This window comes from Petaurus breviceps, unplaced genomic scaffold, assembly GCF_028583685.1.
Source record: "Petaurus breviceps papuanus isolate PSGF00001 unplaced genomic scaffold, PetGlider_PUasm1.0 91133, whole genome shotgun sequence".
Classification (NCBI taxonomy): Eukaryota; Metazoa; Chordata; class Mammalia; order Diprotodontia; family Petauridae; genus Petaurus; species Petaurus breviceps.
This window is the reverse complement of record NW_027187419.1, coordinates 62,613,760-62,640,724: the sequence shown is the minus strand read 5'-3', so window position 1 is coordinate 62,640,724 and position 26,965 is coordinate 62,613,760. Positions and strand designations below refer to the sequence as shown.

General features: G+C 36.3%; 1 protein-coding gene across 1 annotated transcript in view; it reads left to right on the top strand.

Moving 5' to 3' along the window:
- The window catches only part of FLT1 (fms related receptor tyrosine kinase 1), a 192,897-nt gene that overhangs the window by 58,278 nt on the left and 107,654 nt on the right, over window positions 1–26,965 (top strand). Inside the window, exons 8-10 of the mRNA XM_069080287.1 lie at window positions 129–246; window positions 4,287–4,456; window positions 4,884–5,043. Of these exons, the coding sequence (XP_068936388.1) occupies window positions 129–246; window positions 4,287–4,456; window positions 4,884–5,043 (448 nt within the window). The remainder of the gene's footprint in view (window positions 1–128; window positions 247–4,286; window positions 4,457–4,883; window positions 5,044–26,965) is intronic.

Genomic DNA, 26,965 nt, shown 5'->3' with positions numbered 1-26,965 from the left:
ATTCATCAGCTCAGTCATAATCTCAACTCTATTTGCTGATTCCTTTCTGTATCCTACTTGAAGAAAGCACTAAGCTTATTCAAATAAACATAACTTTTACTAATATGCCAATCACTTCTTCTTTAAAGAAAAACCGTTTATCACCGTGAAACATCGAAAACAGCAGGTGCTTGAAACGATAGCAGGCAAACGGTCCTATCGGCTTTCTATGAAAGTGAAGGCATTTCCCTCGCCAGAGGTTGTATGGTAGGAACACAATTATTCTTCATATCAGTTTAAAAGCTATTTTGTAGGTAGGGGAATGTACAAAACTAAGTGATTTAATTTCCTGGGGGGGGGGGAACAAGATAAGTCACTCAGAGGCAACTTTAGTAAGCTGGGAACTGGACTCTATGTAGAGGTAGAAGGGGAAGGATAAAGAAGGGGAAGGATTTAAGTTCCTGGGGGAAAAAACAAAAAAGTCACTCAGAGACAAATTTAGTAATCTGGGAACTGGACTCTATGTAGAGGTAGAAGAAGGGGAACGATAAAGAGGAAAGTAGGATAAGGACTGGGGCAAAGGATTTTTTTTTAATATTCATCAGTCATCATTTGTTTTGTTATCTACTCACTGAGCCTGTTACCTTCATTCTGACTATATTTCTTTATCTGTAAATCTTGTCATTCTCCTTTATGCTGTGTGTATTAGTCTATTATTTTATCATAGCCTATATTCTGAAGAAAGTAGGCTTTTCTCTAACAAGGATAATGAAAATAATTATTTTACATTTGGCATAGTCAAAAATTTAAACCTGGGTAGTAATGTCCTATAGTAAAGACCTGAACTTGGAAGATCAGAAAACCTGGGTTCAAACCCAGACTCAAACACTTACCAGCTATAGGATACTAAGCAAGTAAGTTAATCTTTCTGAACCTCTGTTTCCTCATCTGTAAAATGGGGATAATGATAGCACCTACCTCACAGATTTGATGTGAGAATCAAATGAAATATATGTAAAGTGCTTTGCAAACCTCAGTGTTGTATAAATGTGAATTAACCCTATTTTAAAGTAAAACAAACATTGGTAGAATTGCTGGAGCAATTCATTTTCAAGGGAGGATTGAATTACCTACTTAAACTAGTAAAGTTATTTTTTGGTTCAAAGACAGAATATTCAGAAACCCTTAAGAAGTGTTAAGGTTTTGGTTTTTTTTTAAACTTCAGTCAAAACACCTTTACAAAAAACAATGTAATCTATTCATGATCTTAAGTTATTTTTGTTAAATCATGATTAAAACCAATATCTTTGGCTCTAATCATTGCATTTTAACAAAAGAATTGTTACCAGACTGATTAGGGAAGCATGAATACATGAATAGAAGTTAGATCTCCTCAGTCCATTTTTGCTTCAAAAATTATTTTAATGCAGACTTTTAAATTTTAAAAATCCTCAGCAGTTTACGTAGGAAGTTAAAGGGAAATGTTAAACTGAAAATACTATGTTTTTTTTATTCTGTTTCAGTGAAGCAAAATTTAATTCTGTTCCCTAACATTTTTTTAAACCAGTCAATTTTTCTATTGTGTTTAAATAACAAATTCTCCTTAATTTTAACTTCTAGATAGTAGCCTCAATTGTATCTCTGAAATGAGATCATATTTTAAAAAGCACTTAGCACAGTGCCAGCAACTTAGTAGATACAGTATAAATTTTATCCCCTTTCCTACCTAATGATGTGGGAAGTGCCTTAAGCCTTTTTGAATCCAAATGGTACATTTCTACAGTAACTAAATGGTGTCCTAGTGACTTGAAAAAATTAATGCCTCTTCCAATATGCTTAAGTTAGCAACAGGGGGTAATTAATAGCCCAACTAAGTGGTCTTAGCTAGTTACAAAATAGAGCTTAATAAATTTTAATGACTTCGGTACTGACATTTAGTTTTAAGAATTTATTTACATCTGTGTAATATACATAAGGTAATTATGAACTGATAAAATATTCCAGAATTCTAAGTTATTTAGAGCAGTAAATTCTTAACATACTGCTAGGACATATGTACAATGCATTTTAGAATTGAACATTTTGGTAGAATCATAGTACTGTAGATTTGAAAGGTACTTAGAGATCATCTCAGGTCAGTCTTCTCATTTTACAGATAAGGAAGCAGAAACCCACAGACTTATTTGCCCCAGATCACAACAATAAGTAACAGAGCAAAACCTGGACCAGGATCCTGGTCTCTTAACTTTTGGTACAATGCTCTTTCCATTACGATGTGTGATAATTATATTGGGGTGTTGCCTCCTTATTTGAAATGAAGAATTAAAAAAATACATAGTCTATCCTTACTGTTGGTCAGTGCTGTTCCCCAAACATCTTCAGAATATGTGATCCAACCAAATTATCTCTGTGTGGGTAAAAACTAAATAATAGTGTACTATATAAATATATAAATAATAGATACTGCTAAAATGACCTAATTGACATTACTAATAAGAACACTCTTCTTAAACTGATTAATACTGAATGAGAAAACAAAGTTCCACCACCTGAATTCATATTGTCTACTTTTAAAGAGTAGCTTCTTAACTGTGTTGTCTCTTTTTCCTCCAATTTATCTCACATTCCACCACTTAATACTTTTTTTTTTAACTTGACCTGAGTGTTCACAAATGTAGAATACTCCTGGTGAGTAAACTCCCTCTACCAATGCACAGAACGGAAGGAAGAAATAACAATTTATTAAGTGCCTACTATGTGCAAATCACTGTGCTAAGTACAATACACATATTATCTCAGTTGATCCTCACAACAGCTCTGAGGTCATATTTGAACTCAGATCTTCCAGACATCTGTCCCAATGCTCTATCCACCGAGTCACCTTGCTACCTCTACAAACCAATAGCTACTTTGCACCTGGTAAACTTAGTTGTAAATAATTAAAACATATGGTTAAATAGATAATCATTTACAGAAAAGGAGGGAGAGATAGAAAGAAAGAGGGATAGATGGTGGAGAGAGACAGATAGGCTGATGAGGAGGAGAGAGAAGTAGAGAGGGAAAGGAAGATGAGGAGGAAGAAAGACCAATAGAGAGACTTGCACAGGGTCATAGGCCAGTGTGTGTGTCTGGGTCTTTGGACACAGGTCTTTCTGACTCAAAGCCAGCCCCCTATATATTATAAAGTATTAGTATAATATATGTGATATATTATACTATATTATATATAATATAGTATAGATTGTACTATTCTATATGATACTAGTCTTCTTTAATCTTCTAAAACACAACTATAATTATATCTTTTCCACAATTAAATCCCTTCAATGGCTTCCAATTTTCAGCAAATAAAGTATGAAATCCTCAGACCAGCATTCATGACTGTCCCTAATCTGTCCTAATCACCTTTTCTGTCCTGCTATTTCCCTGCACATACACATTCAAACTGAATTATTCTCCATTTCCAGAACATACCTGGACCTTTTCTGTCTCACTTATACCATTCCCTCAGCCTGGAATACCCCTTCCCCCTCATTTCTATCTATCATAATCCTCTCTATATTTTAGAATTGAACTCAAATCCACCTTCCTTCAGAACCTCCCCCTATTACCTTGACTGCAATGACCTACCTCCACTTTCCTGTCCTTTAAAACCTCCCTCCTCTCTTTGGCACTTATCCAGACCAGCCCAGTGTGTCTTGATTATTCAGGTATGGTGTTTCTCCTACTACCTTGAGGGCAGAGATCTCACCTTATTCACTTCAAAATCCTACAAGTGCCTACTCTTGATGCCTTATCCATAGGAGGCATTTACATATTTGTGGAATTTATTGCTGAATGAAGAGAAAAGAAAGATCCCTTCCTTTATTTTGTCATCTGTTAAATGCTTTGCATGATGTAACAGAAACAGGTTAAATACCACAGAGTGAAATGGGTAATATCTCATATAAATGTTCACTCAGAGAAAGGCTCAAGAAGAAGAGGCTGGAGAGTTAAATACAATTGCCTTGAAGCTAATCTCTGATGTCCAGTGTGCTGCCCTTTGAGCAACAGGCAGGTTTATCAGAGAGGAGTGATAAGGGTCAGCAAGAGAATATTGTGCAGAAGTAGCTCAAGTGAATTTCCCTGAGGCTCCTAACAAGCTTTGAATTGACTGACTCTCTCGGCCAGTGTGTCCACTGTCTGGGGCTCAGAACTTATAAACACGGAGATCATGGAGCTCATGAACAAATTTAGCCATTGAAATTACAGAGCTAAAGTCATAGAGTCAGCTGGGATTTTATTAATGATAGCTCTCTGAATCATAGGTTAAAGAATGGGTCACCGGCAGTTGAAAAATGTCCTCGATATGTGACCCACGGCTATTCACTAATTATCAAGGACGTGTCAGAAGAGGACGCAGGAGATTATACAATCTTGCTGAGCTTAAAACAAGCCAAAATACTGAGAAATCTGACAACCACTCTCATTGTGAATGGTAAGTTTCCTATTGGTTTTTTAATTAACTAATTGAAAAAAATCAAATGAAAATGTAAATATTAACACTCCATAAAAATCTTGCTTGAACCTACCCAGATTTCCTTTCACAATACATTTTATGGAAAATATAAGAGTTTTATTGTTAGGATGTTGTTCTCATTGTTTTCCCTGACTTTGCAACCAGTGGGAATATCACAGGTAGTCCTGATAATGACACCTACTTCAGAGGTGTTGGGGTTTTGAGGGATCAAGTGAGATCATCTATCAGTATGTATGAAATGAAATCATATATGTAAAGCACTTTGGAATCTTGTAGCACTATATACATGTTAGATATTATCATTAACTCTTATTATCCTGTGGTCCCGGAGAAAGTTATTATAGGAATGCTTAACTTATATCTTTTTTTTTTTCATCCTTTACAGTGAAACCCCAAATTTATGAAAAAGCTGTGTCATCATTCCCAGACCCTAATCTCTACCCACTGGGCAGCCAGCAGAGCCTGACTTGTACTGTTTATGGTGTTCCCCAACCTACAATTAAGTGGATTTGGCATCCTTGTAGCCAAAACTATTCCAAAGCAAGGTAAGGACATTTATTTACATCCTCATTCTTAAATGGCTGATCAAAACCTGGGACTGGAATTCCTTGAAGGTACTATCCGTTCCTTAAATGCCCATATTTTTATGTGTTTCAGTATATTTTAAATAAATCTTTTCCCATTTGTTTGTTGTGCTGGATGTAAAATGAGATATAGCATGAAATGATGCAGTTGCCACAGGTATTTCTCAGTTATTCAGGAATAGATGATGCAGTTTGTAAATCTGTCTCCTTTTACCTTCTGCTTTCCATCATTTGGTCACCTTCTGCTTTCCATCATTTGGTCATTTCTTAGGAGCACTGTCTTTGGTTGTGTCCTGAGGGTGGGGAGAAATGTTTATAATCAAATTTAAGATAAAGCTACATCTAGGCTGAGTAGAGTTAGCAACTATGTATTGGTCTTTACTATGAGATATGGTTTTGATTGTTGTTGTTATTGCAGCATAGTATAAAGATAGAAAATACCCAAAAATATGATTAGAAAATGAGACGTTTGACCTATAACTTAAACAATGAAAAATACAATTTCTTTCAAAATCTTTTTTATATATAGATCTTTTTAAAAATTTATTTAGCATTTTATTTTCCCTCAATTACATGTAAAAACAATTTTTAACATTCATTTTTAAAACTTTGGGTTCTAAATTCTCTCCCTTCCTCCCTCCCCCCCCTCATTGAGAAGGTAAGCAATTTGATGAAAGAAAACATGGACCAAAAAAAAACCCCAACCCCCCAACATTAAGAAAAATTTAAAAAGTTAAAAAAGTATGCTTCAATCTGTATTCAGACACCATCAGTTCTTTCTCAGGGGATGGATAGCATTTTTCATCATAAATCCTTCAGAGTTGTCTTGGATCATTATACGTATACATCTTTTCTCTTCTAACAGATTACAAGTTCCTTGAAAGCAGGACCTGTAGCTCATTCATTCTTTTATCCCACATAGTGCTTTACACCTGCTAGGTACCTGATAAATACTATTTGGGTATATGAAGGACTATTGTAAAGCCATCCTACAGTTGCCTACAGCACAGATGAGACATAAAGAAGTTTAGTTTTCCTGTTGACTTTCACATTTAAAAAAATATTGCTTCATATCAAATTATCTTAAACTATAGATAGTCCATAAAAAGTATAGTTTAGGTATATGCAGTCCCTTCTATCCTAGAATTCAATGAATTTGCTCCAGTTGTCTCTCCCTAAGCTTTACTGGCAAACGGTGCTTTTCTTTGTTAGGAAGTGAACCTGGAAATGCCTCATTTGTCTGGCATCATCAGGGGATGGAGCATCTGTCCCACAAGAATTAATTTTCCAAATAACTAAAACTTCCACTTTTAATATAACAAAACTTTGACATCGTGTTCACAGTTTTTTTTATGGGAATCTTCCCATACTTCCCTGGTGTCCAAGATGATATGTGCTAAATACTACTTAACCTTTTTTGGTAACTCAGGGTCTTCACTATGGACATCAATAATAGCATTGTTTTATAAGACAGCGTTGCTCTCCGGGACTCCTGAGGCATATAGAATTACTTGTCTCCATCCCATGTGGTCCTAAACTGTTATATTTTTATGCTGACTATTCTTTCGTTTCCTTTTGTCCACTGTTCTTTGTCACTTCTAGCTGTTGTAAAAATGTTTCTGCTTCTAATCTGCTGCCTACCTAGAGTTGTCTGCCCTAAGGGTGGCTGTGTCTCCTGTCTCTCCAACAAGTCAAATGTCTAGGCTTTGTGGCACTTAAAAGACATCCAGAGGCCTTTTTTGTTTGATGTTAACTTCTGTGTTAATGGATATGTTGTGGATGGTTGAAGGGAATCAGAAGAATATCATACAGAAAAGTGAGCAATTTCTTTTTCGAGAATCTAAGATATGAAACTCCATCCTCAATTCATGAAAAGTTGGGTATGTGGCAGGAGTCAGGGTGGGAAATATAAAAGATAATGGCAAATACTGTCTAAATTGTAAAGCATTACATACACATGCCTTGTTCTTTTGTGTGACAGCTCCTCTTGGTTCGTCTTTCTGTTATGATGATTGGGGGGGAAAGATAATGATGGCGAGGAAAGCTGAAAAGAGTGGTTAAGAGATCCTTGATAATCTTGAAGAGAGCCATTTCAATAGAACAGTGGGTGATAAGGAATTGAAGGGAGCTAAGTATAGGCAGGTCTTTCTAGAAGGCTGGAAGATACTAAAAGAGAGGAGAAAATGTAGGATTGAAGCCCTGGAAGGGTCAAGTTTAAGATTTCTTTTGTGTTGTTTTGTTTTCAAAGACAGCGGATCTAGGCATATTTATAGCAGTGCCAGCAGAGGGGGAGAGACTGATGATGAGGGAACAAGAAGAAATGATTGATGAGACAGGCTCCCAGAAGATGTGGGAGCAGGTGAGCCTGAAGGCAAAAGTGAAAGGGTAGCCTTAACAAGGAAAATAGCTTTCTTTTCTTCACAGAGGAGAGGGTGAGTGAAGCTGTGGGGTGGTTTTGAGATAAGGAACAAGAGTAAAGAGGGAGAAGAGAGTAACGTTACTAAACTAATACCCAGTGTTATACATAAAGGCAAATGTGTGGGACGGTGTCAAGGGGACAGTGCAGGGATGTCTAATATTTATTTCATGACTCGTAATGAATACAGGCTATTATTTGCAGTTTTCCTCTAGATGCATGTTTGTGTCTGTTTTGATTTTCTATAAACTATAACTGTCTCTATTGGAAAAGGAAAAGATCCCTAAGGAGGGAGGTGTGTGTTAATACTTGGCATCAAGAAGCCAGGATTTCCTGATGGGGAATTGTACTCGAGTCTTTTTATCTTGTCCTTGGATGGTTTGGCTGGTATGGTATTTTATGAATTTCAAGTCCATTTTTATCTACTCTTTGTGGGTGATTCTAGTTCAAGGATCATGCATTTTTCCAGAACAAGCAATCTGAAGAATAGGATGTGAAGTTCTGGGCAAGGGGAACTGAAAGCTCCATGTTGTTGGTCAAATCTACCAAAGGAGAAAAATGACATTAACAGTTTTCCTGTGTCTCACTTGGTTTTGGTGAGCTTCTGGGATTGGTACTGAAATTGCTATCAAAATATTCTCATTGGTTTAAGGCCTAAGAGGCAAGAAAATTGCCATTTGTTGTAAAAAAAAAAACATTACTGCTCTATCATTTTAGATTGTTCTTTTTATAAACATGACAAAGTGTGGTACTACTTTGGTGAGAAAATTGCCTAATAAATTTGAAAAAAATCAAAATAAGAATCTTTGAAACACTCCAAAACAAGGGATTTGTTCATTTTCAAGTGTTTAGGAGTGGCTCTTTTTTTCTCTGCAAATTTTCTTTTATGACCTACTATGAAGTTTGGGGAGCCACTTTCACCAGCTGCCTCCCCATGCTAACTGTAAGTATTAAGAGGACATCCAAGGGAGAGTTCATAAAAAACTTAACACTTGAATTCAGTTGTATATGGAAATTTTAGTTTAAAATTTCAATATGAGACATTACTTCTGAAAATAGATTTTTCATCGTCTTGCCATGCCTGCTGAGCTCTTCTACTTTTTAAAATATTGATTAAAATAACGTGAAGAAAAACAGTAGATATATAATTTTTTATATTCTCTATTACATTTTTATTACATATTCTATAATATTGTAATAATATTATAAACATATTGTAATAATATTACATATTCTCTATTACATTTATATTCTCTATTACATTTAATGTAATTCTTAGTTGTTTCTTACATTTTGTTTCCATTTTTATGGACAGATATTTCAACATTCTGAATATATTTAATTTGTACCAGAACCTCAAATGTCTTCTTCAGAAATGCAGAAGTTTTGATTAATCGAATGTGGTCAATCTTTTTTTTAAGATTATAGTCAGAAAAATGAATAGATTTAACCTAATTTGCATAGTTTCATGAAGCCATGTAAATATTGGGATACTTTTTTTCAGATTATCTTTATATTGCTCTTCTAGTTTTTCTTTGTGGTATGTTGTGGCATTAGCAAATTAGCAAAAAACAATTTACTGCATTCTTTTGTATAGTAAAGTATCTTATTCAATTAATTCTGTTTTGTCTGAATTAATATTATTGTGGTTTTCCTTTCTCTGGATATTATGTTCTTGTAAGGCATTAGAAGAAGTGGACATTTTAAAAGGGGAAGACAAAAATTTTTTTATTTAATTACATATTGCAATTATTTACTAATAGTCTTCTGTGTCCAAGGCACTATGTTCAGTCTAGGTGACATACAAGGCTTAGATAAGACCCAGTCTCTGAACTCAATATACTTATAATCCAGCAGGGAGATGATAATAGTTGACATTTATATAACACTTTTAAGATTTGCAAAGCACTTTGCACACATTATTTCATTAGATATATACAACACTCCCATGAGATAAGTACCATTATTATCTACATTTTACAGATGAGGAAACTGAGCCTCCAGGCACGCAAGTTGCCCATGTTGACACTGCAAGCGAGTGTCAGAGGCAGGATTATAATCCAGACCTATACTGACCTCAAATGCAGTATTCTTCCTCTACAACACATTGCAACAAAGTGCAATGAAAGGACTGAGGGCAAGTCATGACTGACTGGTGAAATCAAGGAAGGTTTCCTATAGGATATGGCTTTTGAATTGGGTTTTAAAGGGCAAGGAATTCAGGGAAAGGAAGAGGGCATAAGGTTGAACCATGTTCCAAGCACTTGAAAGTACAGTGTGTTTGAAGGGTAAAGAGTAGCTTAATTACAGTGGAATATAGATTGAATGTGAGATATAAATATAAGAGAATCCTGAAAATGTCATGTCTTGCTAAATCTTGTGGCAGCTCTTGGATACTAGGAAGGTGATTTTGAACTTCACTCAAGAGGAAATGAATATTTTGGAGAAAAGGTATGATATGATTAGAAAATAACTCTGGAAAGAAGGAACGATTGGAGGTAGTAGACGAAGAGAGATTGCTTAAAGACTTCAGGGGCTTGCCCAAGACCCTACAAGAGTGCAATTGCTATGTAAAGTGGAGATATGTGGACCAACTTCCCCATGGGCTTCTGGTCAATATCAAGTGAGAAAAATTAAATCCATTTATGAGTATAAAACCTTTGTAAATCAAGACAAGGAGAAGATTGTTTTGATGATGAAAGGGGAAGAGAAAGAGGTCAACATCATTTTCAAAGGTGCTAAGCTTTTTAGTGTCTCATCAAAGAAACTCTGTCTTCTCTTGAGGGCTGGTTTTACAGAAAATTTTGAGACTATAAATTGTGGGAAATGCAGGGCAAGTTACCATACATATCATGTCAGCATATTAGCAACATTAGGAATAGAATGAATTGGGAAAATTGTACATTGAAGGAAGATGCAATTTTTAAAATATATATGTAAATTTTTAGGATATGAAAATTATGGAAATAACAAATAGGAAGATAAACAATTGGATTAGAGTCACTTTCCAATTTATTCTGACTTCCATTTATTTATTTCAATTTCCCACATGAAAAACTATCAGGAAAGGGCGCTGAGAAGGAAGTGTCCATGGCCAGGAGGTTGTGGCCTGGAGGTGGGCCTGTGGGTGAGTCCTACCCACTTGGTAGGACTAAGTCTTAGCCCACATCAATTTCTTTGACTTTGCCCAGTTCCCTGCGAGAAGCTTATTAATCTTTCTGCTGTTAGGCAGAAGAACAAGGACCTCTAAGTTATCCTTGTAAATAGTCTCTCACTTACTTATCCACTGGCTCTGCCTAAGAGCTCCTCACTAAGGTGCTACATTTTACATGGTCCTTGCTTTTAAGGAGTTCATAATCTCTTTTAGAAAGTATGGTCTAGTAGAGAATAAAGGAGCTCTTCCTCTCCTGTTTCATGGAGAGGGCATTTCTAGGGGACTGGGTAACCTTCTGGTTGGAGTTAGGGGACAGATTGGTGAAGAAGAAATTTGTGCCCAAAATAAACTTATTTGTCAAAATAGTCACATTTTCAGAGCAAATCTGAAGAGATAAAAAACTATTAAATAACCTAGTTAATTGTTTTTTCAGACTGCCTTGTCCTCCAAAGAGGCTCTCAAGTCAATTACTGGAAAATTATATGCCCAAACAGGTCTACAAACTAATTCTCAGCTAATATCCTAGTGTCTTTCTCTCTTGGTCCTGTCTCCTGAGCCTGTTTTTCTACCAGGATATTGTAGTAGATCTTAATCTAATAATCATAGTGATGCTAGGACCTTCTTATCTGTCCATCGGTTCAGTCCATATCCTCCTTTAGTGATCAGTCTCTGAACAGCTGCTGTCATTTTTTAGAAGTACCCTCTACTGCTTTCCCCACAGTTGCCAGTGTATTGAACACACTAGAAATCCCCTGAGAGTCCTTTCTATTGGCAGCCTCAAGACCATCAACTTTTCTGTTCTCTCTCCCCATGGAACAGTCCCTTTACTGGTGGGTTTCAGTCTTTTTCTTCTTATAGAAGCCTGAACTTTCTTCAAGGTTGAGCTCAGATGTTACTTCCTATAAGAGATTTTCCTGATCCCTCCAGGAGCTACTATTCTTACCATTGAAAATTATATAGTTTGTATTTGCTTATCTGTGGTCATGTTGTTGCCCCAACCCTCACCCCCGAGGCAAAGTAAGTGCTTTTAAGGCAAGAAAGATGATGGTTTTTCTTTGGTTCCCCAATATTTAAGTTATAGCAGGTGATGAATTAATGAATTTAATAAAATGAAATTTAATAAGTATAAATGTAAAGCTTTACTCTTGAATTTTAAAAAATAGTTTCACAGGCACAAGATGGCAGAGGCACATTTAGATACCAAGTTATCTAAAAAAGATTTGTAGGTTTTTATTGGACTGCAAACTGAATGCAAGTCAACAATGATATATGATACTAAAAAAAAATTGAAGCTTCCAGGAGTATGGGAAGTGAATGAGATCGTTCTCTACTATGGTCATGCCACAGCTGGAGTACTATGCTCAGCTCTAGGCACCACAATGTAGGAAGGACATTGATAACTGGAGAATGTCCAGAGAAGGGGCACCAGGCTGTGGAAGGTCCATGTCATATAAAGATCAATCAAAGGAATTAAAGAGTTTTAGTTTGAAGTAAAGAAGACTTAAGAAAGACATGATGGTTGTGTTGAAGTATTTAAAGGGTGAAGAGGGCTAAGAATTGTTCTGTGTAATGCTAAGGGGAGAGGGAGGAATAAAGGAATGATAGGTAGAAGTTGCAAAGAGGTAAATTTAAACTTGATTTTAGGGAAAACTTCCTCACAATTAAAATTATCCAAAAAGGAATGGGCCGCCTTTGAAAGTAGCCTTCCCTTTCTCAAGTTCTTCAACCAGACACTAGGTGAATAATTGTCCAGAATGATGTAGAGGGAATTCATGGCAAGGTATGGGTTGAACTAGATGGCCAATGAGATCTTCTACACTCTGAAATTCCATTATTAAAAATTGCAGTGTATTTTTTCCACTTTACCAGACTATCACCAGTTAGATCTATTAAGCAAATATTTTCTATTCCATGATAGCATACTATATTTTGATTAAATAATTCCTTAAAGATATTGGTACATTTTTATATAGTGTATCACAGGCTTTTATTGGGAATAAAAAGAATTAAGCCTTAAGAAGTTATTTTTAGTGGGTTTTTCATTAAGTATATTTTTAAAAATATATGTTAGGCAAGTTTATTACCCTCTGTTTACTTATTTTGTTGTTGTTCAGTTGTTTCAGTCATATCCAACTTTTCATGACCCCATTTGGGGTTTTGTTGGCAAAGATACTAGAGTAGTTTGCCATTTCCTTCTCTAGCTCATTTTACAGATGGGGAACGGAGGCAAACAAGAGTTAAGTGACTTGCCCAGGGTCACATAGCTAGTAAGTATCTGAAGCTAGATTTGAACTCAAGAAGATGAGATTTCCTAACTTCAGGCCTGGCACTCTATCCACTACCCCACAAACACTGTGACCATCATCACCATTCTATCATTCTAAATTCATTATCTTTAGTGATCAGTTAGTATTAAATAATTATGTAAAAATATATCAAATTGAAAACCACTTCCTCAAATATGCACACTTGCCCACAATTAATAGCTATTAAATATTATTACATGGTTGGGTGGATTAATAGAGAACCCCAGGGAATCAAGAAGACAAAATTCTATTCTTGGCAGAGCCAACAATTTTTTTCTATATGATTTTTTAAGGTCTCTTACCTCTCCATACTTCAGACTTCCCTTCTGTAAAATGACCATTGTAATACTGGTTCTTGGCCATGACCCATACGACTATTCATGAAATGTGTGTGTGTGTGTGTGTGTGTGTGTGTGTGTGTGTGTGTGAAGCTTTTGGAATGGAATTCTACTCTGCTTCTAGAAAAACCTGAAATAATCACTTGTCTAAAGGCTTCTTTCCCACTTGGCAAATGCTAACATTTATCATATGATTTTTTTAAAATTATAAGCTAATTTTAAAAAATCATAAAACTTTAATTTTGTGAAATTTCCTTAGACCAACAAAGGCTAGAAATAGGAGAGAGCTAAAATAAACATTGATAAAATAATTTAGTGCATGAAAAAAATTATAAGCTAATGTAACTACCAACTATCATTACCTATTTCCATATTTACTGAAACTTGGAAACATCATGTTATGATGGAAATAACACTAGAATGAGAACCAGAGGATCTTGGTTCAAGTAATAGCTCTACTACTAATGATTTAATAATGATTTAATCTATAAATATTTGATCCTCACAACAACCCTGTGAGGTGCTATTATAACTCCCATTTTATAAATGAGGAAACTAAGGCTAAGAGAGGTTAAGGGACTTGCCCAGGGTCACCTGGCTAGTAAGATCTGAAGCAGCATTTGAACTTGGGTCTACCTTCCTCCAAACCCAATACTCTACCAACTGTACCACATTAGTCTAGTTGCTAAATCCTTTCATCCTGTTTTTTCATATGGAAGATGGCCTTGCCTATCTCATAGGGTTATGAGATGAGTAAGTTTATCTAAAAAAAAAAACACTTTATAAAAATAAACCTCCATGCAGATGTCAACTGTTATAATTATGATTATGAATAATTTAACTTAGCCAGGTAGTTCAGTGCCAGAATAAATCGTAGGTTATCTTTATATCTATGTTCTTACTCTCAGTGTCTACACACAGTAACACAGTTCAGAGACAAAAAATTTCATAACTTAGTGATAAGGGCAAAATACCACCAGCTTTCTGTGGTTCCTGTATCAGCCCAGGTTTCCTCCTTGGCCATTGTATCACATCTTCCACCTTATCTGTATGAACAAAAACATCCTTGATCCTGTCAGATCATCTGTATAACCTTCTTTGGTGGCCTCTTTTAAAATCTTTTGCTCATGAGTCCAGGTATCTCGATAGTAACAATTCAGTTGAATTTTTAGCTAAAAACTTTTTTATTAGGTTTTCTTTTGTCCAGCTAAAGTGGTAGATTTTCTAAAAAAATGAAACTGATATACTTGGGATCTCAAGGATGCTTTCTTCTAGATCTCTAAAAGGTCAGATTTGGAGTTTGAAATAGCTGCATGCTTTAGGAGATTAAAGGAAGATAGAAAATATTGGAACAATCTTTGCCCACTCTAACAAAGTGACACAGAGTCCTATGTAGAATCTCATAAAACATTTTCTTTGACAAACTGTAGTTTGCTTCTTCTTTTTTTTCGCCATGGTCACTGACTAAATGTAGGGAAGGTAAATATGTCCAGAGATTCTGTACAGAGGAGGACTAATTGCATTTCTACATTGTCTATGCCAACAAATTCACAAAGAATGGAAAAGCCAGAGTCATTAGTGATGTGTTGGGACAGATTGCCTGGGGCTAACATAATGGTAAGCATCAAGGGAGGTAGAGAAAATTAACAAGACAAAAACAAACCAAATGTTAATTGTAGTTAATTTTAAATGTGCTTAAAATTAAAATACTGTTTTCTGTAAACATAGATTCCTATTTTTGGGTTGTGTTCAAATTTCTATTCTATTTTCCATCTACAAGATGAAAGTTCTGGCTGTTTAAAAACTTCCCCCCAGAAGTGACCATTTCCTAGATGTAAAAGTAGGTTAAATGCCAAAGGAAAACCAGTAATTGAAGAAAACTTTTTAGGAAGATGACAAATATGACCTTTATCTTAACATTCCTTATACATTTCTTGGGCCACATGCATACAAACACACACAGAGTGTTGATATGTAGTATATAGCATGTGTTTGAGTATGAGAATATGGACCCAGACTAGGCATACTACGAAGAATTTTAATTTGTGACAAAACAAAACCTTGAGTCAATGAGAACTTGAAAGACCACTTCACCAAAGAACACTTTACCAGGACTTTGTGTTGAGCAAACAACCAAATAAAACTGACTATCTTACATAGTAGACTTTCATCCCAACTCAAAAGGGGATGCTCACTTACTAATGAGGAACTTCTTGCAGCCTATTAAATAATTACTGGCTTAGGAAGTGCATGAAGTGCAATGTGAATGTCCCATAGAGGGACCTTATTAATATTTCATAAAAGCCCTGAGAACAGAACCCCAGCCCGTTTGCCAATGCCTCTTTGCCAATTTTCTGTGTCCAAGTGTGATTTGCCACTTTCCTGCTTTTCAGCTCTCCTCACATTGATAGAGTGAGTCTGGTGAACAATTATTCCTGATGAATTAACTGTCTCCTGTAATTGCTATAAAAGATTTCATTGTGTCCTTTAAATAAAGCAACAAAAAAATCTGAGTCATGCGAATTCTATCTTGTATGAGTTGAATGGTGAACTTGCTGCCATGAATGATGTAGCTTCCCAGGACTGGGAACACTGGAACACAATGATATGAAATGTGGGAAGATGCATTGGAAATGAGGGATAGGATCCTAGAATTTTGTGTATCACCAACTCAAACTTTATTCAGACAGGGAGGAGTTGAGTAAATATCTTAGTATTGAATCAGTGAGCTAATTCCTTGGGAGAAGATATTTAGGCAATGTCTGCATTTTATCACATGAGGAAAATTATTTACAAATTGAAACAGAAAACACCGCAACTAATAAGGTGTATTATCTCCAGAAATATGGTGTTTAAGATGCAGTTTTGATACAACTTCACTACCCCGTTTTGGGGGGGAAGTAGGATTTTATGCATTCAAAGATAAAAAAGGAGTAAGAAATTGTGGGTTATAGGTAAACCTCGTCATTGTCTTATCGGGCAGCTTCCATCATGACAATTGTTCTTGTCATGATGTTGTTTCTATCTAAATCAAGTGGGGAAGATGTGCCATTTACTTATATCTCAGACAAAGTGTCTACTGCTAAACTAATAAGGAAATGTATAAGTACTGAATTATCCATGTGTGTTTAAAAAAGCACAATCAGCAAAGCACATAACAAACAACAAATATTCAAAAAGCATCAACCAGTGACACCTCATGAATTAAACTTCATCTTGGCCAAAATATTGAAAACTATCTACTTAAGCCCTACTCTGCTGTATCTGTATGTCATACTAGTAGTCCTGGGTTCTCAAAGGCTATGTCAACAGAGAAATTAGAAAGACTCTAAGGGTGTCTAGGTAAGATTCTGTATGTCTGCTGCTCAAGGGCCCAAACTAGTTAAGATCAGAGATCTTTCACTTGCTTGGTTAAGGGGCAGTAAATTGTTTTGGAAACATAATACAGACTAATAATAATAGCTATCATTTAAATAGTGATTTAAAGTTTGCAAAGATCTTTATGAATACTATTTTATTTGATGCTTACAACAGCCTTGGGAAGTAAGTACTATTATTATGCCCATTTTACAGATGAGGAAATTGAGGCAGACAGCAGTTAAGTGACTTGCCCAGCGTCATATAGTTAGTAAATGTACAAGGAAGGATTTGAACATTAATTATCAGAGGTCATTTACCATGTACTGGGGTTGTGGAGGGAGTACTTACACCAATGAAATCATTGATCTTTAAAGTATTGAAAAAAGCATAATTCAGGAGATTGATGAGCATTAGCAGCTGAAAAGCAACAACCTGCTTTCACCTTATTAGATAAAGGGTGATAAATAAGCAAAATATTTCATTAAGTAGTTATTTTTGTTGGTGGCTTTGTGGTGAGGGGGAGGATCCTTCAGGTAGAGTTGGTCTTTGCTGGTCTCTAGGTTCATAAGGCTGAATGTCATGAGGGACATAGCTTCCTATTTCAGAGGGGTCTGGTCTGACCTTGTCAGATCAGATACTAGGTTCATTTTGGTTGTAGAAAGCCTTTCAGATTAAAAAATTTCCCCACTCCATCCCTACATGTTGAAATCCTACCCATTTTGCAAATCCAAATGCAGGAGTCACTTCCTCCATGATACTGTCTATTGATCTCTCAGAGCACTGTGTTTATACCTCTCTTAATGCATTTATAATCCCATTTTTGTTGTGGTTATTTTGCACCTATCATCTCCCTAACTAGACTTAAGCTCTTTCAAGATAAGGACTATGTTTTATTCGTCTTTATACCCTTTAATAGATGTTTAATAAATGTTTGTCAGATTGAACTGAAGTGAAAAACTTCTACTCTACATCTATTCTAGAGGCTTCTTTAAGTGATTTGGGTCATTTGGGTCCAGGATGCCCAGGGCAATGAAGTAATCAAAAGACATTAAAATTGACCCAGATTCTTTAGTATCTTCAGGACTGAGGACAGTTGGTGTGGTCCCCCAAAATCACTGTTGAGATATAGACCCTCTGGGGAAAATACAGGCTGGATAAAACCCAATCCAAACCCAAGAAGTTTGGCCAAAACCAGACCAGTTTCTGGAATGCAGCAAGTCAAAAGTAGTTGAATACACTGAATTTGACTTGTTTTGACACTTTCAACTAATAGTACAGTCCTCTCCTTGTAATTTTTTTAGCATGTGGGTGTGTGTGATGTCCTGTAGTAAAGCCTCATCCTCTCAATTTATTGCCAGGAATTAATGTCCTAGACCAGAGGTCAGAAAACCCTCAGTTGTGTGAAACATCAGCAGAGGTACTGGGTGCATGGAGTACTTTGAGGGACCCAGAGATGCTCCTATTCTTAGTTGAATTAGAAGATACATTGGAATCATCTGAGGAGACCTTTTATAGACAAGAGAAAGTAGGAGGGTAGTTGGCATATACTGTTTGCCAGAAGTAAAACCTATCCATTTGATTTTTGCATGATCATGGAGTGGAGAGAACATTTAGCCAGAGGCATGGAAAAAAAATGGAGAAAGTGCAAGGGAGCAGAGAGAGATATAGCAGCCCATCGCATTGAAAAGTCTTGACTCTGGGTCTCCTTCCTTTGTGTAGTGATTGTGGTACGTGGGATGTTCTCATGCTGGTGCCAATCCAGACACACACAATATAATGGTGTGAATGGAGTGAGTAATCATGACATTGTCATATCAGACTCAGACTAGTATTGTTTCCCTGAATTTTATCACTATTACTTCCCCTATTAAATTTCATCTCGTTACTTTCCCACCACTACTGAATTCGCCTTCCTTATACAAAACAATCCAATTATGGCTTCCTGTTATCTACCAAATACAGGTCAGACTCCTTAACTTAACATTCAATACCCACCCCTACTCCCAATCTGGTAGCACTCTGTCTTTCCAGCCTTGTCTCATTTTTCATTTTCTTTTGACTTTCTTAAAAGCTAAACCATGCCTGTTATATAGTAAGCTCTTAAGTAAATGTTCATTCATTCATCTCTATGCTTCATAGGCCATGTTGTTGACTTTGGGGAATATAATAAATGAGCAGTTACTGTCATCTTGTTGGAATTCCCTTCCTGTCCAGTATGGGGATGGAATTAATTTCATTCTTTAGTGATGTGGTGATGGTACATACTGGATTTGTACCAGAGCCAAACTTGGGCATTTTGTAATAATGGAGATAAAGAAATAGTTATAGAACCTAGAAAAACTATCTCTAAATACAGAATGGAAGGAGAACTTCCAAATAGAGTCCAGGAATCCTCAAATGTAGCAATACCACCAATTGCCCATGGTTATAGCCTTACATATTACTTTTAAAAAATCTTTGCTTTGGTATTCTATAATAATCTCTTTATATTCTAGCATTGGTTCTGTGTGTTTGGCATTTCAATTCAAAAGGTATTTGTTAATGCCTACTATGTGCAAGGTACAATGCAACATGGACTTCTATAGTCATATGTTTTCTTTGGATCCTTGACTACAAGGGGTTTGTTGACAGCATATCACTGACCTTTGCTGCAATTCACTCACTGTTGTTTAACTGATTATTTTTGCTGAATCTGTCCTGCTGATGCTGGAATCAGTTTGTCCTGTTGTAATGCTTGATAGATGGTGTACTTTAGGGTCATACATTCCCTTATTAACCTGACAGTTGGAGCTGGGGTTTCATGACAGGCCACAGTTGCTGAGATATTGATGAGAAGCTTCCTGAGGCATTTCCATTCTCTAGAAACTTCATGCTAAGCTCCCTGGGGGTTTTAAATGCCATTCCATCATCCATGGGTTGTATAACTAGTGGGTGTCTGGTGTAGTCATTCAGTGGTCACACCTGCCTTTATGTAGACATTCTTTACCCTGGAGTCCACAGGGGTCCATAGTGGATAGATTTCAGGGAGTCCATCAATGTGGATGGGGAAAAGATTGCATTTTAATTTTTGTTAACCTTGCATTTTATCACAGGTACTTAAAGACATTCTTCTGAGAAGGGGTCCCTAGGCTTCCCTTGACTACCAAAGGACTACATGACAAAAAAATGGGTTAGCAATCCTTCTTTTAGGGAGCCTCTTTTATAGCTACAATAATCCAGAAATCCAAATAGACCATGGGTAAAATTATGACATAAGGGAAGTTTGTTTTTGAGGTTCCACGGTCTCTTTTCTCATATACCCTACTCCACCCTCACCCGAAGCTATCAATTTAATTTTGTTCCCAGATATCTAGTATTCCTACTTCAATGTTCTCTCAGGCTTGCTCTCCTAGTGAAGCATCTCATGCTCTCTGCAAAGTCCCACTGAAACTAATGTGATCTATGTCCTATCTCCTTAGGCCCTGTGGCTCCTTTCCAATCTACCTAAACTAATCAACTAAAACTATGCTAGTGGGTTAATCCTCTCATATAGCATACATATACTCTGACAGAGGGTAAGAGATTTCACCCAGCGTAATTAAAATGGACTTTTTGGGCACTGGAGCAGGTTGGTATCCATGAAAGCATATTCAAATCCCACTTCTTCCACGAAGTCCTTCCTTATTGACTAACTACTTGGACCCAAAGTGATTTCTCTTTTCAAAATCTGACCTCCTGTGGCATTTGTTTATTTTAGAAAGCTAAACATTTACTTTCTCATATTCTTCTCTGTTTTTTTTCTATGAATCTATGACTTATTCCTCCAAAGAAATTGTAAGTAGGAATTATGTCTTGTACTTTTATTCTTATGGAATATATGGACTGTGAACACTTGTTGAAATGAATAGAAATAATTTGCAGTGATCATGAGTTTAATGTTTGACACTCTCATTGAACAATTAGAAAACTGTTGCTATCAAGACAAAAGACTGTTCCCCCTACATTAGCATCACTGTATATATCTATATGTAAATATACATGTCGATATATTGAAATTCCCCATTTTATCATTTTGTTGAATAGAAACTGTTGTGATAAGTTTGTCCAAACATCTGTAAGATGGCCCTTTATTTTCATCAATTTTTGTCATGTTCATAGAGGTGTCATGGCCCTTTTGTTTGTGGAATAGATAGGAGGTTATCAAATGGTCATTCATTCCTAACTTTTGGCAAGTCTGAGATAAATAATTGTGTCTGATTACAAAGCTGACACCTGGCATCCAGAGCTCTAAAGAGAGAAGGTAGCTCAGGAGGAATATGTAACTGCCTTTTTCTGTAAACTGTTCATGATGAAGAAGTCTGGTTTCATTCAGGGGGATAATGTCATATGCATACCTAGGCAGCTAACTAACTTGCTTCCCTTCTTTCTGGATAATTCATTCTCTTTGTCCCTTATAGGCCATTTATGTTCCACCATGCAGAGGTTATTTTCTTGGAATTCAGTTAGTTTCTATTTATTTTTTCATAACAGGCTCAGGATTCATCGTAACCTGGCAAAGCTCACCATAAGCAATATTTAGAACACTTGCTCTGTGTGAAAAGAACTAGGAAGAGAGAAGTTCTGAGGTTTCTAGGGAGTTAGCAGAAGGTTCTACCTCTCCTTTCACCATGAATCAAACCACAGCTTGCATCTACTTTCCTAGGGCTTTTGGAAATTCTACCATCAGTTAACATGTGTACTTGATTCATTTCCCCCCCCTTCTTATAGCGATAATGAGTTCTACTCGAAATCAGTAACTATATTTCAGCAGAAAGCTTTGGAAGCCACATGGGCAAGTTAAGCCTGAAGTGTCAAGCTGGAGAATGATAGCCTTATTATGTCGTGTTTAGTGAAGACATTTTCTGTATAATTCTGTGCAGTATCTATATGTTGCTAGTGAAATTGTGGGCCATCTTTGGTGGGAGGGAAGGGCACTGAGTCATTCTCCCAATGACTTAGGGGATAGTCCTTATGTTTTTCACTATTCATGGAATAAGGAGAAGAAACACAATGCCATACTAATATGCCATGGTGGGAATTTGTCCACCCTGCTTCCTGGAAACAGTCCGATCTGGGTGCATGGGTCGACTTTTCAGATGATTAGGGTTTCCTTTATTTCCATACCATAGTTCAATAAGCTACTTTCTTTATCTTGAGAGATAATTTAGGACTTGGATATAGTCATCCTAATCAAAATTGTAATAGTATTTAAATAGTACTCCAAAGTTTATAGACTTTCCATATGTTATCCTCTATCTTCCAGCAGCTCAGAGAGGTAAATATTCTTATTATTCTCATTTTATAGACAGGAAAACTGAGGCTGAGGGAGGTGTCCAGAGTATCTGGTAAGATGCAAACTCAGGTCTTCCTGATTCTAAGTCCAACACTCTATCCACTGTGATAATAATAAGTTTTATATTAAGAATCCTTCTCAAATTGTTAAAGTAGTAATAGAGAGAGCTTGAAATCACTTCAGTAATTGCCCTAAAGCTTAATCATTCCTGAATTGAAATCGGTTTTTTCCTTATTCACTAATACCTCTCCTGGTTAGTACCAGAACACATTATAAGTAATAGCAATAACAAATCACATTTATAGAATGCTTTATGCTTCACAAAACGTGTTCCTCACAATAACCCTATGAGGTAGGTACAGTGAATATTACCATTTTTGCTTTACAAATGAAGGAACTAAGACTTACATAGGTGAAGTGACTTGTTATTGGTCTCACAGTTAATAATAATTCTGGCTCTGTCAGATCCAGAATCCGAACTCTAGTCTTCTGATCCTGTGTCCAGAATTCCACTTCCCTCCCTCTCCCCAAGCACTGGAAAAGAATGAGTTGGTCCTTGTGTTTGGAGCGTCTGTCCTACACTCTTCCAGTCTAAACATCACCCATACTTGATGAAAGACACACTGGCAATGACTCAGATTTTGAGAGGATAAAAGTAAATCCCTGGGACTGTTGAAGACTATGATAGAATCAAACAGAAGAGAAAAAAAAGAAGGAAGGAAGGAAGGGTTGGAGAAGACAGGGTCTCATTCTGAGTCTGAATGGGCTGGAAGGTTGACTGGAGCAGGAAGTAGTGCACGCCAAGAAGAACACGAAAGCTCTTATCTAAACAGAGGTGGTTCAGGACCCACGGTCACCTCCACCATTGTCCAAAGAATGGAACCAAAAATGTCGATCCTTCAAAATACCCTTAACTCCCCTGCCTTGCCCAGAGAAGACTTACTGTAGTTCTATAAAAGAGCCAAGGAATCACAAGACATCCCTTCCTACAGGTAGCAGTCACTGCTCCGAATTCTCCAGTACAATCCCAGTTCTTGTACTGACCACACTGAAGTCCCAGACCTTTAGCTTAGAGCAAAAGAATTAGGATCTATTCTAGCCCAGCACTCCTCCCTAAATTTTCTCTCCACCTTTACAACCTCCTCAGCTATTCCTTACCATTACCTCCTAGCACACAGAACATATGTTGTTTTATTTGTTTTTAAAGAATGTGAGGGGGGAGAGAGTTTCTTATAAATTCTATTAATCTGATGGCTCAAATACAGTCTTAGGCTTTCTGACACAATATCCACAGTAGTAAAGAAGTGTTTATATCATGACTCTTCAATAGGCTAGCATGCTTTAGCTCTGTGAGCCACTCACAATCTGTCCTTCTGGCAAGGTTCCAATGGGTAGTTTGTTCTTTCTGTTTTTTTAAAAGGACATTTTACAGCCTTGACTTGATCTTTACTACTGTTGTAACCTTTTGTTTCCTGACTTGAAATGATTCAATATTCTTACAAACAGATTCTAATCACTTTAACGCGTGCTGTAAAATCCCATTCAGGAGATAAGCAGAGTTCTCAAAACAGTCTCTCAGATTTCAGCATCCAAAGGAGAAAAAAATAAGAGAGAGAGAGAGATTGTTCCCTATCTCGGGGCTTTCTAGATGTTCTCTGGTCCTTCTTTAAAGAGGTTTCTTGTAGAAATGCATTCTAGATGAGAACAAAACAGATTAGCCTCATTCTAGGGTATTTTTACTCAAACTATGTTAGAAATAATGCAGACTTAAGAAACATAAGACCCCAAAGAAAGAAAAGATGGAAGCAAATGGAAGATTCTTCTGTTCTATTGCTACCCCACTCCCAAATGATGAAATCCATCAGGAGGAAGTAAGAAACTCCTACAGTTTTAGTATCAAAAGTTTTTCATTGAGAACATTCTTCAGCTTTGAGATCTACAGGTCTGTGGTTATTAAAGATTATCTAAAATGCATCTTTTTCTTAAAGTATAGCAAGGGACTATTTAGTGCTATTTTTCCAACTGAATCACATAACTTTAGAGTTGGAAGAGACAAGCTGTGGTTATCTCATACAACCCACACTTGAAAGGAATTCTAACTTTAACATGCCCAACAAGTGGGTCTTGTTGGATGCTAGTGTCTTTAGAGTCAGATCTTATGACTAGACTGAATACAAAAGATGTCAAGGTTTTCCTCCTGGGCTGAAATTATATTTGCAGTATGGGTACATTCCATGTCACATAGGATCATAGACCACAGGATCATAAAATTAGAACCAAAAGGGACCTGAGAAATCATTTGGTCCAACTTCCTTATTTTACATGTGAGAAAAATGACTTTTAGTTATATTCAGGGATGACATTTAAATACTTGGGAATGAAAAATATTTCTTGGGATAGAATGAGATAGGGTACTTGATTGCTTTGATAAATCTATAATCTCATCAGTATGGGTACTACTCTCCAAAAATTAGTACAGATTGCAATCCTTCTGTACCTTCTTATTCAATGTGATTCCTCTCCTCCCTTCTCTCCTATAAATCCTCCACAGATGGTTGATTCAACATGATGGGCCCCCAAATTCAGTCCATATAAAAAGCCATAGCATTTTAAATAGATATCACAGAATTGCAATGTTTCAGATTTGGAAGGACCTTCTAGTCTAATCTGTAACTAGTCAGGAATTGCCCCCAAAATAACCTTGATAAGTGTGCATCCAGACTCTGGTTGGAGTCCTACACTGGAGAACAAATTATATCTTAAGACAGCCAATCTTTGGACAACTTTAATTGTTGGGAAATATCTCCTTAAATCAAGTCTAAATCTTGTGCTCTGAAGATTTTGTTCATATGATAGTTACTCTATAATTATGTGTATATATAATTAATAGATTTATTTAAATTCTGAGATAATAATTTGACTTATTCTTTGATACTTAAATTCAACACATTATTTTAATTCAATTAATATAAGCCCACAAATAGTATGGCTTAAGTAAAAAGGCAGAATATTTTATATTTCTTAAGTACTTTAAAAAATGCACTGCCTTCAGATTCTTCTTGGTCTCCACAAAATTGTTTGTATAGTTGCTTTTCTTTCATAGTTGCCACTGAAGCTGTGATTGACATCCTCCCTTTTAATGCCTTATTCATCATTCTTAAGTACAAAGCTTTCCACATTTTCCCCTACCTGAACAAATAATTATATAAAAGTTGTTGACCTTGTCTACTAGACTGGAACAAGTAATCATTCATTTTAAATATAAGGTCTATGATCCTATGTGACATGGGATGTACCCATACTGCAAATATAATTTCAGCCCAGGAGGAAAACCTTGACATCTTTTGTATTCAGTCTAGTCATAAGATCTGACTCTAAAGACACTATCATCCAACAAGACCCACTTGTTGGGCATGTTAAAGTTAGAATTCCTTTCAAGTGTGAGTTGTATGAGATAACTGTAGCTTGTCTCTTCCAACTCTAAAGTTATGTGATTCAGTTGGAAAAATATTTAATTTCATTCTTTTATCAATGTGCTAGTCCAGAATAAGGTTGATTTTTTTTAAGCATGTACAATCCAATGAATTTGGTTTAGAATTATAACTTAGTTATCAGGTTGAATTATTGGTCTTATTTATGTAGGAGGCAAAGGAACATAGTAGGCTCCATTTAACATGGAGTTAGAAGAACTAGATTTGAATCTTAACTCAGATATTTGTTATCTATGCTATTATTATGGATGAGTCTCTCAGCAGCCTAAATTTTCAGTTTTCTCATCTGTAAAATGGCAATAATACTTTCACTATATACCTCATAGGGTTGTTGTAAAGACAATGTGTTGTAAATATTAAAGTACCATATAAATGGGAATTATTACCACAGTAAACACAAGTTCACATTTGGACATGAAGTAGAGCTCTTAGAAGACTGATTTCTTTGATAGAGCTTATTATTCCCGCTTTTGCCCTAACCCAAATAAACCAGTAGTCAGAATTTAGTGGAAAAACACTTAAGTAGAAAATTATTAATATTCTTTGGTTCTTGACAACCAAATTCTGGCAGATCTTACTTGTTGACCTGGAAGCAGCTGAGCTGAGGGAAGCTAGAAAGGGCTCATTACCAGCTTGGCTCAAGGAACTTACATGACGAGACAACTACAGAAATTATTATGATAAAATTGTAACAGAATTAAGTGAATGGGAGAAGTCAGTCAGGGTGGCCTGGGAGGTTGAAATAATTCCTTTGTAGTGAGGGGGTCAGGAAAGGTGTCATGGGATAGTTGTTACTTGAGATCAACCTTAAAGGAAGAGGATGTCCATAAGCAGATGTGGTGAAGGAGTCCCCGATGGGTCACAGACACCTTATCTCCCTAACAGCATGTCTTGCTAGCGATAACGATAATAGCAGGGAATAGGGTCTAGACAGGTGTTTTCACTGGTATGAGGAATTCTCAGATAAAGAAACTCTTTACCAATATAAGTTGGCACCTTCTCAACAATTGATAGTCATAGAGTTGCCCAGACTAGTGCTATCACACTCAAATAGAAATGGAAGTCACTAATCTGTCCATAAGGATCTATGCAGGCTGCATATTAACTTCATTTAAAAAATGTGATGTTATCTATGTTTTGTTGTGTTTTTCTTTACTTTGTTAAATATATCCCGATTACATTTTCATCTGGTTCTGGTCATACTCAGGAGTGCTATGAGCAGAGTGTGTGATACCTCTAGCCTAGAGCATTGAGAAATCAAGGAATCTGCTCAGGGTGCTATGTGTTAGAGGCTCTCTATCCACTATACCAGGTTGCCTCTCAATTAAAAATCAAAAGATAACAATAGTTCCCACTTCTGTAGTGCTTTAAGGATTACCAAGATTTATCCTCACAACAAAACCGTGATGTGGATAGTATATTATTCTCCCTGTTTTTACAGAAGAGGAACTTGGTCTTGGAGAATATAAGTAGCTTTACCAGGTTTACACATCTGGTAAGCATCAGA